This window comes from Corvus moneduloides, chromosome 23, assembly GCF_009650955.1.
Source record: "Corvus moneduloides isolate bCorMon1 chromosome 23, bCorMon1.pri, whole genome shotgun sequence".
NCBI classification, from domain to species: Eukaryota; Metazoa; Chordata; class Aves; order Passeriformes; family Corvidae; genus Corvus; species Corvus moneduloides.
In genome coordinates, this window is record NC_045498.1 from 4069798 (window position 1) to 4081647 (window position 11850).

General features: G+C 58.1%; 1 protein-coding gene across 2 annotated transcripts in view; it reads left to right on the forward strand.

Annotated features, from left to right (window-relative positions):
• Positions 1-11850, forward strand: part of COL8A2 (collagen type VIII alpha 2 chain) — a 30904-nt gene that overhangs the window by 14130 nt on the left and 4924 nt on the right. For both annotated transcript variants that reach the window (XM_032132162.1, XM_032132163.1), the window contains exon 2: positions 7392-7576. In XM_032132162.1, coding sequence (XP_031988053.1) covers positions 7408-7576 — 169 coding nt within the window. In that variant the 5' untranslated portion in view covers positions 7392-7407. The remainder of the gene's footprint in view (positions 1-7391; positions 7577-11850) is intronic.

Genomic DNA, 11850 nt, shown 5'->3' on the forward strand with positions numbered 1-11850 from the left:
CCAGTAGCGCCAGCTGTCCTGGGACACTGGGAGCCAGCTCGGAGACTGCTGGCTCCACGTTGTCCCACTGCTCTGGAGCTTGTATTTGCCATGGTGTGAGGCCAGCAGGTCGTTCCCTTGGGAGAACAGATGCTGCTGTTGAGGCTCCTTGTTGCACCCGGAGCCACCGTGGGCTCCCCAAGTGCAGTTATGGGTTCCCACTGCATCCCCCTGAGCAGAGGTCCCCTTCCCGTGGGATGGGTGGGCAGGGCTGGAACAGCCACAATGCTGCTGCCCCACATGTCCCAGCCCCACAAAGGGAGCTGCCCTGAGCACCCTGCCCCAGAAGGCTCATTATAATGAAGCTGGTGACCCCAGCACGAGGCTGGAAGTTTAAATGTCTGCGGTTGATGGCCACTTGCCTGCAAATTCCCTGAGACGGGAATCGCTCTCCGCGGGTCCCTCCAGGCTTAGCAGATTTCTTTGCAAAACACCCGTAGCCTTAGAAAACGTTACTGCTGCACAGGAGCTGCGAGAGCAAAGTGGGTCTGACCAACAGACCTTGGGGAAACTCCGGCTGCTTCCCACTGCTCCACCAGGATTTATGTGTCCCTGGAGCAGGGCTGGCCCAGCCACCACAGGGCCCCTGGAGAGCGATGCCCAATGCTCCAGCAGCTCACTGGGGCTTGCAGCCCCTGTCCCTCCCTGTGGTGTCTGGGCAAATGCTCCATGTCCTACACCAGGATGTAGGCACAAGTGCCTGTGCTGGGTCATGGCATGAGCGTGGGTTCACTCAGCAGTTTGGACCCTGCACAGCCCCTGTGCAGTCCCCTGAGAAGGGGCTCCAGATGAGGGGATGCGACCCTCCAGTACCTTCATCCCTACTGCAGCCCAGCTCTGGCACTGGGCTCCATCCAGCCCTCAGGGACAGCATCACAGCTGCCCCCTGGGCAGGCCACCATCCCACTGGGAAGAGGAGGAGGAGGAGGAGAGGGGAAGAAGAAGGGAAGAAAAAAATGAATCCCCACAAAAATGTCTTCATAACAGGAAACGTCTCATAAAATACCTGTGGTTTGGCATGTGTGATTCGACTGGTCAAACTATGCACCTGGCAGGGAACCCTGCTATTAATGCTGCAGCTCTGTTATTTCGGTGGAGTGGAGGCTGGCGGGGGGGTGGGACCGGCGATTTGGGGTGCAGAAACCCTCCGCTGGGGCCAGGGCAAGGGGGGACATATCCCCTGAGTCTCACTCACCTCCATGGGTGACTTCCCAGCTGTGTTTCGGTGAGGGAACTGCAGCACACGGGGGATGCCATGAGCCAGGCTGAGCCTTGCCCCCAGGCTGGAGCTTGGTGTTCCTGCAGCTCCGAGCCAGGGTTTTCCACCCAGCCCCGAGCCCCAGCCACTACTGTCCCGGGGGTCTCCGTCTGGGTCTCGCAGTGCAGCGGTGCCCACCCTTCCTCAGGGATGGCCTCAGCCCCGCGCACACCCTCGGCAGCGACCGCCGGGCTCTGCCGCGCTGCCGAGGAGTTTTGACAGCTGGAGGTGAGGATTAAGCCCTGAGCCGTGACCTGCGGCTGCGCTCCCGGCACACACGCCCGGGCTCCCTAATCCGCCTGAGCTGAGCCCTGACCCGGCGGCCGCGGGATCAAGCGGTGGCACCGCCCCTGGTGCTGGCACCGCTGCCGGACCCCTGGATCGCCAGCTCCAGGCGGCGTGAGCCACGGGGCAGCTTGCACCACCGGCATGCCGTGCCATGCCATGCCATGCCGTGCCATGCCATGCTGTGCCATGCCGTGCCATGCCGTGCCATGCCATTCTGTGCCATGCCATGCCATGCGTGCCGTGCCGTGCCATGCCATTCTGTGCCATGCCATTATGTGCCATGCCATTCTGTGCCATGCCGTGCCATGCCATGCCGTGCCATGCCATTCTGTGCCATGCCGTGCCATGCCATGCTGTGCCGTGCCGTGCCGTGCTGTGCCGTGCCATTCTCTGCCATGCCATGCCATTCTGTGCCGTGCCGTGCCGTGCCATGCCATTCTGTGCCGTGCCATGCCATTCTGTGCCATGCCATACCGTGCCGTGCCATGCCATGCCGTGCCATGCTATGCCATGCTGTGCCGTGCCATGCTATGCCATGCCATGCCATGCCATGCCATGCCATGCCATGCCGTGCCCTGCCATGCCATGCCATGCCATTCTGTGTGCCATGCCATGCCGTGCCATGCCATTCTGTGCCATGCCATGCCATGCCGTGCCATGCCATGCCGTGCCATGCCATGCCATGCCGTGCCATGCCATGCCATGCCATTCTGTACCATGCCATACTGTGCCGTGCCGTGCCATGCCATGCCATTCTGTGCCATGCCATTCTGTGCCGTGCCGTGCCATGCCGTGCCATGCCGTGCCATGCCATGCCATGCCATGCCGTGCCATGCCATGCCATGCCATGCCATGCCATGCCATGCCATTCTGTGCCATGCCATTCTGTGCCATGCCGTGCCGTGCCGTGCCATGCCATGCCATTCTGTGCCATGCCATTCTGTGCCGTGCCATGCCATGCCATGCCATGCCATGCCATGCCATGCCATGCCGTGCCATTCTGTGCCATGCCATTCTGTGCCGTGCCGTGCCATGCCATGCCATTCTGTGCCGTGCCATGCCATGCCATGCCGTGCCATTCTGTGCCATGCCATTCTGTGCCGTGCCGTGCCATGCCGTGCCATGCCATGCCATTCTGTGCCATGCCATGCCATGCCATTCTGTGCCATGCCATTCTGTGCCGTGCCGTGCCGTGCCATGCTGTGCCATGCCGTGCCGTGCCGTGCCATGCTGTGCCGTGCCTATCCCGTTCCGTTCAGGGCCAGGCGCGGGCGCTGTGCGGGGGCAGCAGGTCCCTGCAGATGGGGTGGGGTGTTTTTTCTTCGTCAAGGAAAATGTTTTCTTGTTCCCTGGGCTGCTGGCGGGCGAGGCTCCGGCTCCAGCTCCGGCTCCGGCTCCGGCTCCGTACAGCAGCCTTGGATCAGATCGGGTGTCCTGCAGTTAAGGACAGGCCGGTGCCAAGTCTCCCCCGCTCTCCGGCGCTGCTCAGCCGAGCTTCTCCCCGATGCCTTTGGCTTTCGCAGCCCGGCCTACGGAAACAACGTGCTGCTCTGCCTCTTCATAGCTCAACTTTTCGGTTTTGACTCGGTTTATTATTATTTTAAAGCATGTGTAGCGCAAAGCAAATCATTGACCTCCCGCTGGACCCGGGCCAGCCCCGTGTTGGGCTTGGAAATCCTCCCTGCTTTATTTTTTATTGTAAATGACCGGAGGATGGAGCGGCTCGATGGGACACGGCGGCGGCCAAGCCCGCCTGCTCCAGCCCACCCACACGCGCCGGCTGCTCCCGGTGCTTCCCCTTCGCTGCGTCCCCCGCCCCGGGCGAGTGCGAGCTGCTGCCCACTGCTCCCCCCGGCCCGGGGCCAGCTTCTGCCGTGGCTTCCAGAGGTGGTGGCTGGGCCTTGCGATCCCAGAGCACAGAATGGGGACTGGGATGGGTACAGGCATGGGCATGGGGAAGGGAATGGGGACAGCAATGGCCATGGGGACAGGGACCAGGATGGGATGAGGCCTCGTGAGCCTGGGCATGCAGGTGAAGTGCATCAAGCTTCCCATCCTGCCCCATACCTGAGCCCTTCCATGAGGCTGGCATGGACCTAGGATGGAGCTGGGGTGAGGGCCAGCAGGCACATGCTGTGCCCCAAACTGACCACGCTTTGACCGCCGGGTTTAAACAAGTTCCCCGCTGTGCCGACCTTCAGTCACAATGGCAGATCCCCCGTGGATCACATATATTGACTTTAAAAATAATTAGCCTTGAAGGGAGCAGGCACGGGGCTGGCCAGGCCCTTCATTAATATTTAAGTAACAGGGGCCATAAATCAGTTGCAGCTCAGCCAACAGCCCTGGCCGTGTCCATGGGGAAGTGGGGCCATGGTGTTCACAGGAACGTTGCCCAGTCCACAGGCACGGGAGTGCTGACATGGGCTCTGGGGGGAGAGTGGGACAGTGCGGGGGGCAGCAGCCCTCTTGCACTGGGAATGACCAGGAGCATGCCAAGAACACGCTAGGAGCTCACCAGGCTGCCCAGCACAAGCCACAGGCAGTTCTGGAGCGACGGACGCAGCACGGGCCGGTTGTTTTCCTGCGAGAACAAGGTGACATTTCTTGTCTCCTTTCTCATGCTCTAAGTGTGAGATTTTTTCCCTGTTCCCAGTGCTTTCATGGCGTGCCAGGGGTTTTTAACACGTCTGCTCACCGCCTGCCAGGGGAGCCGACACTCGCACCATCAGCGTGGCGGCGGCGGCTCTGAAGCTGTGCCAGGGGTCTCGGTGCTGAGTCGGGGCCCTGCTCCCTCCAGAGCCAAGCAGTGCAGTGCTGCCGGGCCCCATCCTGCTCCAGCATCCCCAGCGAACAGCATGGACCCCTCAAGCGCTGCCCCTGTATGAACCCTCCTGGCTCAGCAGCTCCTGCTGCGCTTGGCTTTGCAGCAAGGGATGGTTTTGGTCATACATGAGTGTGCTGGGGGGGCTGGAGCTGCCTCTGAAGGACAGCAGCCTGGCTGGACAGTGCCCAGCCTGGTGGCTGCAGTGCCCAGGCAGAGCAGGGTGAGCCAGGAGGGGCTGCAATCAGGACTCCTAAAGCATCTCCCCTGCTCCAGGTGGGAAAAAAATGACTCTTGTGGGATTTCTGTTGGCCATACCAGAGTGGGTTCTTGACCCCAGACCCCAGGAAGACCAGCAGGTAACCCCCAGAAGGATGAGCAGCTGACCCCCAGCTGTCTGTAGCCACCCCACACACATGATGGACTGGCCACTCTTCACGACCTGCCAGGCGAGATGGGAGCGTAGTGTGGCTGCTCCGTGTGATTAATTATCGGTTCATAACACAGGAGATTTCAAGCATGAAAGAGCCTCTCTACAAGCACGTTGTGCACACTTTATCCATCATATGAGACTCCAGATGTTTCCATTTTATTGTTATTAAATCACTGCCTGGAGACCACGGGTAGCGGGAGGCCTCCTGCCCCATGCCAGGCACTGCTGGGGGGGACACACAGCACCAGGGACCCGTTTTGTTGAGGGACATGTAGCTGGGGGGCTCAGGCCAGGCTCCCCGCATCGCTCTGCAGAGAGTGGGGCAGCTGGAATGACCCAGCTGGATCAAGGGGGAGTGTGCAGGAATTAAGCCTGTGGCTGGAGCCTCTGGGTGACAGAGGACACAGAGCAGGGAACTCAGTTTCACATCCAACACACAACAAAACCTTGGTCAGATTCCCCTGTCCTCCCTCTCCCTTCCCTCTGGCTCTGTTTCCCCTGCATCTCACACCTCTCCAAGGACTGAGGTGTCACAGAAGGACAGGGGGATGCAGCACTCAGCAGCGAGGGGCTGAACCACCCCAGGGTGCTGCTCCTATGGCAGCATCCCGAGAAAAAAGCCCAGTGGATGGGAGGAGCAGGGGAGAATCCAGCCCAGGTGGGAGAGGAGAGAGCTAGGAAGGGAGGGAGGTAGAGATGGAGGCACAGGGGTCATACCAGGTAAGGAAAACAAGTAAATAGCTGATTCAGGGGTTTGTTCTCCTCTTTTATTTAACAGAAACTGTATTTTTACAGCTGCAATCCCTTAAAATGGGATTCTTTTCCCCTTAAACAAATCCTTCTAAAATAATGCTTCATAAAAAGAAGCGTTCCTCTCCTCGACCCTGAAGACAGAAAAACAATAATGCCGGCGAGGCCCTGGCCATGCTGCCAAGGAGGCCGGGGGTGGCTGTCACCCGTGTCCCTGGCAGTGCCACCCGACCCACAGCCACAGCTCTGGGGGTCTCAGTGGGAATGGCACTGCTCCGGGCCCGTGGCTCTGGTGGGATGGGCAGAGCAGAGCTGCCCTTCCAGCATCTGCCACAGTCACCTGCATCCTCACCGGCATCGTGCTGCTAATGGCAGGGCCATCCCTGTCCTCTCCAGCCCTCAGCTGACTCCAAGACCATTTTCCAGGCACGAGAGCAGCTGTCAAGGCTGCCTCATCCCTGGAGACTCCAAAAACCTGCCAAGCCCTTGTGGCATCAGGAACAATCCCATGCCAGGGCTCCCTGCTCCCTTGACTTAATTTGCTTTAATTTTGTTTTAATTTGGGTTGTTTTTTCTCTAGGCAGGAGTTTTTTTTTTCACTGCTGCTTCAGCAAAAGCGATTCAGGAAATTCCGATGAAATCCCGGCACGCAGCAGCCCTGCCCCTGCTTGCCGGCAGGACAGGCCAGGAGCTTAATTCTCATTAATAACCACCATGGGTCAATTATTGTGAGAAGGAGGAAAAGCAGCAAAAAGCTCTTTGGCATCACGTGTTGTTTAAGCTTCCAAAAATAAATGTTCTTTGCAAATCAATCTGTTTGCAGCTCCACACGTGGAGTCGACAGGGAGAGTTGCTGGAGGAAGAGAGTGTTTATAAAGGGGGTTTATTTTAAATAAACAGGCACTTAAGGCTGAGGCTGCTGCTCCCATGTCCCATCCCTCGTCCTCTGCGTGAGCTCCCGGCATTGCCCGCGAAGCGCCGCAGTTGAGCCACAAACGTGGTGAGTCTCTGGCTCCCACATCGTGGGTTTGGCTCAGCACCCACTTGGGAGGCTCAGCACCCACTTGGGAGACCCAGCACCCACCGGCTGCCCCCAAGGAAGGCAGGGCTTGGCGGTGGCAGCCTGAGCCTCCCACAGGAGCCATGGCCACAGGAGCCACGGCTCTTGTGAGAGGATCCCCTGCTCACTTGAGGGACGTGACAGCAATGCTGGGCTCGGTGGGCTGCACATCTCATCTGCCTTTTTTCCCCCTCTTATGTTTGTTAAAAATATATAAGGGATGTGAGAGTTACCACAGACACTCAGGGCAGCTTCTGTAAGACTCCACTGGGTACCCCTCTGGTTGGTTACAGTGCAAGATGAGGGAAGAGCCTCAAGCTGTGCCAGGGGAGGTTCAGGCTGGGCATCAGGAAGAATTTCTCTGTGGAAAGGGCTGTCAGGCATTGAAAGGGGCTGCCCAGGGAAGTGGTGGAGTCCCAGCCCAGTGGTGTCCAAGGAACAACTGGATGTGGTACTCAGTGCTCTGCGCTGGTTGACAAGGTGGGGATCAGTCACAGGTTGGTCTCAATGCTCTTGGAGGTCTTTTCCAACCTCAGAGATTCTGTGATTCTCTTCTATAAAGTGTGTATTTACCATGCATCTCCCAGCTGTGGTGTGTTGGGAAGGGCGACATGTTCGGGATATCTCTGATCCACAAATTCGAGGGAGTCCCGCTCCCACAGGGATCATTCTCAGGCTCCCAGCTGGTCCTCGTGAGGTGGGGGGTGTGTACCCAGTCTCACTGTTGCTTTGCCTGCAGGAGCCGTGGGAGCAGGATGCTACCGGACGTCGTGGCGCTGCTGATGGTGACGACGGTGATGGTGATCGGCCCTCGCTCGGCCACGGGAGGCGGCGTGGGGGGCTACGCTCAAGTCAAGTACATGCAGCCCATGGTGAAGGGACCCCTGGGACCCCCGTTCCGTGAAGGCAAAGGGCAGTACCTGGGTAAGGGATGCACTCTGCGGGGCTGTGGGATGACACGGGTCAGTGGGAAGGGGACATGGCACTTCACAGCCATTGGGCACTTGTCACCCTCTATCCTGAGGGTCAGAGCTCCCAGGAGCTGCCTGGCACAGCTGAGGGTGCTGCTGTCCAAAACACTTTGGCCAAGCATGGAGGGACCATTTGGGTCTCTAACCCAGTGCAAAAGGACAGGATGGACACTGGTAGAGGCTCAGCAGAGAAGTGAAGCCCTTTGCTGGGGCTGGGAGGGCACTGCCGGGCCCCTTGGTCTAGGAGCCAGGGGACACAGGGGGCCCTCCAGCCTCTGGCTCCCACCCTCCTGCCCAACCCCAGCAGCTGTGAGGCACAGAAACCCCAGCACTCACCATCTCTGCCTCTCCCTGCTGTTAAACCTGAGCTGTCCTGGCAAGGCTTTTTCCACTTCTCCACCTATTCCGTTTCCCTGTCTGCATTTTGCACCAGCTGGGAATAGAAGGAGTGCCAAGGCTGGAGCTGAGACACAGCCTGGCAAGGGAAGAGCAGGAGAGAGACATTTCCTCCTTCGAAGAGCAGCAACCAGAAACTTCACACGTGTTAAATTGCTCCCCACTGAGTGATGTGCACCTGGAGGGGCCAAGGCACCAGGGTCACTGCTCCTCACAGCCAGGGCTCACACCTCCAGCCTTCTGTAACCCCCTGCCCCCAGCTCGCCTGCCTGCACCCACCCCAGTGCTGCCACCACCACGGGATGGGGCACTGCTGGGCTCGAGTATCCAGACCTGCCAGGTTGGTGCTTGGCCCTTGGGAAGAGCCACTGGAGCCTCTCTGTGGGTTGTCATGGACCCAGACCCTCCCAGGAGCTGAAGAATTGGCTCTGGGAGAAGAAACTGGAGAAGGCTGGGCCACCGGTGGCTGATTTACTGCAGGGCTGAATGGCTTATCAGGAGTTCAGCACATGTGTCAGAAAACACACAGCAAAACCTAGAGCCGAAGCGTGCTATGAGCCCCCCCCTCCCTGCCCCTTCCCAGCTGTTGTAAAGCTGCTCCCTGAATCCCAGCCAGAGCCAAAACCTTCCAGCGTAGCACAGAAACACTTCAGCTGCTGGTGGGACTGGATTCAAATCTCTCTCTGCTGTTTTCCCTTATTTTTTTCCCTTCTTCCTATGCATGGGAGCAGCTTGCATTGCCTCTGAGCAACGCCGCCTATGGTGGGGAGAGCAATGAGTATGCCAGGCTGGGGCAAGGAGGGGCTAGACCAGGCACAGAGGGGACACTGAGGCAGGGCAGAGCATGGAAGTCCCCTAGACATTACTCCTCTAAAACCCTTGGGAAAGAGAAGACAGGTGGGGAACAGGAGAGGGGGACACAGGGACAGCTGCAGCCCGACCCACCGGCTGTGGGGCCGCACGGAGGCAGCTGGGGAAGCCGGTGCCTCCTGGATCCCACCGAGCTCCCATCTCTGCTTAACCTCTAATTTGGCAAGGAAAATCCCTGCTGGCCTTCTGCCCTGCTCGGGGAGCTCAGCTGACTCGCCGCGACGGCGCAGGGCTGTGCCGTGCCCCTGCGGGTTACCCCGACCCGGCGGGAGCTGTGCGGGGCCCCCGGACTGGCTGGGGGGCTGGGACCCCCGGCTGGGGGGTGAGGGGTTCCCTCCTGCCTCCAGGTGCCAACCGGTTATCGACAGGTTTCCTCAGGGTGCCAGACACCTTTTCTGGTGCCAGACACCTTTTCTGACCCAAAAATGAGTGCCCCAGAGCACAGAGGGAGCTCAGGGAAGGAGATACTGCTAAACGCTGAAATGCTCAGAATATTGAAGCAGACATTTGCACATTGGGGTTTATTTTGGCTTAATTTAAACCATGTCCATGGCCCTGCAGCCAGGTAAACCCACGAGCGAGTGCTGTGCTGGGGCACCCACTGCTGGGGGAGACGGTATGAGAGGTGCTAAAACACTGATCCCACGCAACATCCCTGTGAGCCTGCGAAACTCTCTCACGAGACAGGGCTTGGCAGCAGCTCTGGAACAAGCTCGGCCGGGGTCCGCCACAGAGCAGCCAATCTCTCCTTCCTGCAGTGTCATCTGGCCGCGCTGGCCAGACCCGCTGCTGGCTGCTCCTGGCTGGGAACCACTTCCCATCCTGCTGGATTATTCCTCTGCTGGCCGGTCTGCGCTGCTGGGTCTCTCCTTCAGGCAGGACGGGTCCTTACTGGGATGAACACAGCTCCAGAGGGGCTGCAGCACCCACCTGGCCACGTCCATGCTCCTCAGGAGGTGGAACGCTCCGTGGTGCCCGGGGGGAGCTCCCAAGGGTGGTTCCTGTCCTGTCCCCTTCCCGCTGCCCCAGCTGGCTCCGCGTTAACATTCACGGCAGTTCTGTTCATGCTTCGAGGGGAACACAGAACCCCACGCTGGTGCTGCGAAACGCAGAGCTCCGAGACATGTGTCTGTGGTAAGACATGGGCTTTTGAAATCGGACACCAGTGGGGCTGCAGTGTTCCAGTTTCTCTCCGCTGACGGCCCCGGTTTGGTTTTCCCGTCTGCTTTTTTGGCCGCCTGCAAGCTGGCAGCTCCCGCCTGGCGTTTCTCTCCACTGCCTTGTGTGAGGAGTGTGTGTGTGCTTTTTCCTTCCTTCGTGGGCTCAGCTGTAGATCCTTGTTCTGATTCCATGCAAAATGACCTAGAAAACTAATTCTTTTCAAACTATTGCAAGAAAAAAAAATAAAAAGTAGGGGGAGAAAACACGTTGAAATAATTTTCTGGAGAAATTTTTTTCCAGAATCCAAACCCCAGAAATAGTGCAGCACTGCACAGCTCCCTTGCCCTCTTTCCCACACCATTTTCCGGGGTGAAGAGCAGGAGTTTGCAGAAATCCAGTGGCAGTGTCATGACAGACAAGTATTTCCTTCATCAGGAGAGCCAAGTGACCGCAGCTACAGCTGAGGACACGGGCCAGGCTTTGATTTATAGATAAGCTCTAAAAATGTTTCCATTACCCAAAGGAAAACACAGCAGCACCAGGCTGGGAAGGGCCAGAGCTAATTGCTGTGTTTAGGGCAGGCAAAGCCATCTCCGATGCTCCGGGAGCTGTGCCTGCTGCTGCCACAGTTATTCTTTTCACGTGTCTCAAATCTCCCATAAGCTCTTCCCGTTGACTGAGGAAATCTCCATGCTGGCGGATCCCAGCACCACGGGTGTCCATGCTCCCAAAGCCCAGTTTGGCTCACTGAGGGGGCCAGACTGGCAGACCCTGGGGACTGTGGCATGCAGCCTTGTATCCTGCTCTCACCCCGGGCAGGATCCATCCCCATCCCAGGAACTTGTTCATATAGATCTCTTCCCAACTGGAATGATCTACCCTGGGCAGATTTGACTTAAATTCACCCAAGATGTCACAGCCTTTTCCTCTGCCTTTTGCACTTCTCATCATCGTCCCGTGTACGTGTGACTGTCGAGTATTTCCTTCATTTCAAACTGCCCAGAAAAGAGTTTGTCAGATTTATTCTTTCTCACCCTTTCCCGGTGTCACGTGGGAGGTGACACCCTGCCTGGGTCAGCCTCGAGGAGTTATTTATGCTCACGTCTGTGCTTTCCATGCTGAGCTGTGGTGGGCATGTCATCTGCCTCTCCTCGCCTTTGGAGTCTCTCAGCCCATTAGTTTCTTTCTTATATCCGTTTGCAAAAGACCTCAATAAATTCTTGAAATGTCAAGTGGTTGCGGCCTATTCCCAGCTGGGCTGACTCATTCGGATGGAGCTGAGGCTGCATTTCCCTCCCAGCTCTTGGCTTCTCCTCCATCCCCAGAGCTTTTTTCCTTTTTGGTTTTTCTCTGCCTTGCTGGACATGGGAGCTGAGCCAGCAAGCACTGTGGGCATGGCCTAACCCATACACCCATCGCCTCCTCAGGCTCTCGAGTACATGTCCAAGAGTTTTCTTTTTAATCCAAAAGGATTAAAGGTCTCTCAGGGCCCTGGACTCGCAGGACGGGGTGAGGGATTATCCTCAGTCTTGGCTTGTTCTGTCACCATCCTCTCAGCTGAGCCCAGGCAGGAGCGACTGAATCCCACGGTGCTTTCAAGGCTGCTGGGAAGTGAGGCAGCAGGAGGTTTGAATCCAGCTCCAAAAACATCCTGCAGTAACTCATCACAAAACAGCTCTGCCTGAGCTGACAGCAAGCGCTAGCACCTTCCATGGTGTCACCTGACATCATGGAGGGATGTGAGGCTGGAATGAGAACCCTGGGCTTTAGCCTTGCCTCAGGACAGCCCTGCTGATGTGG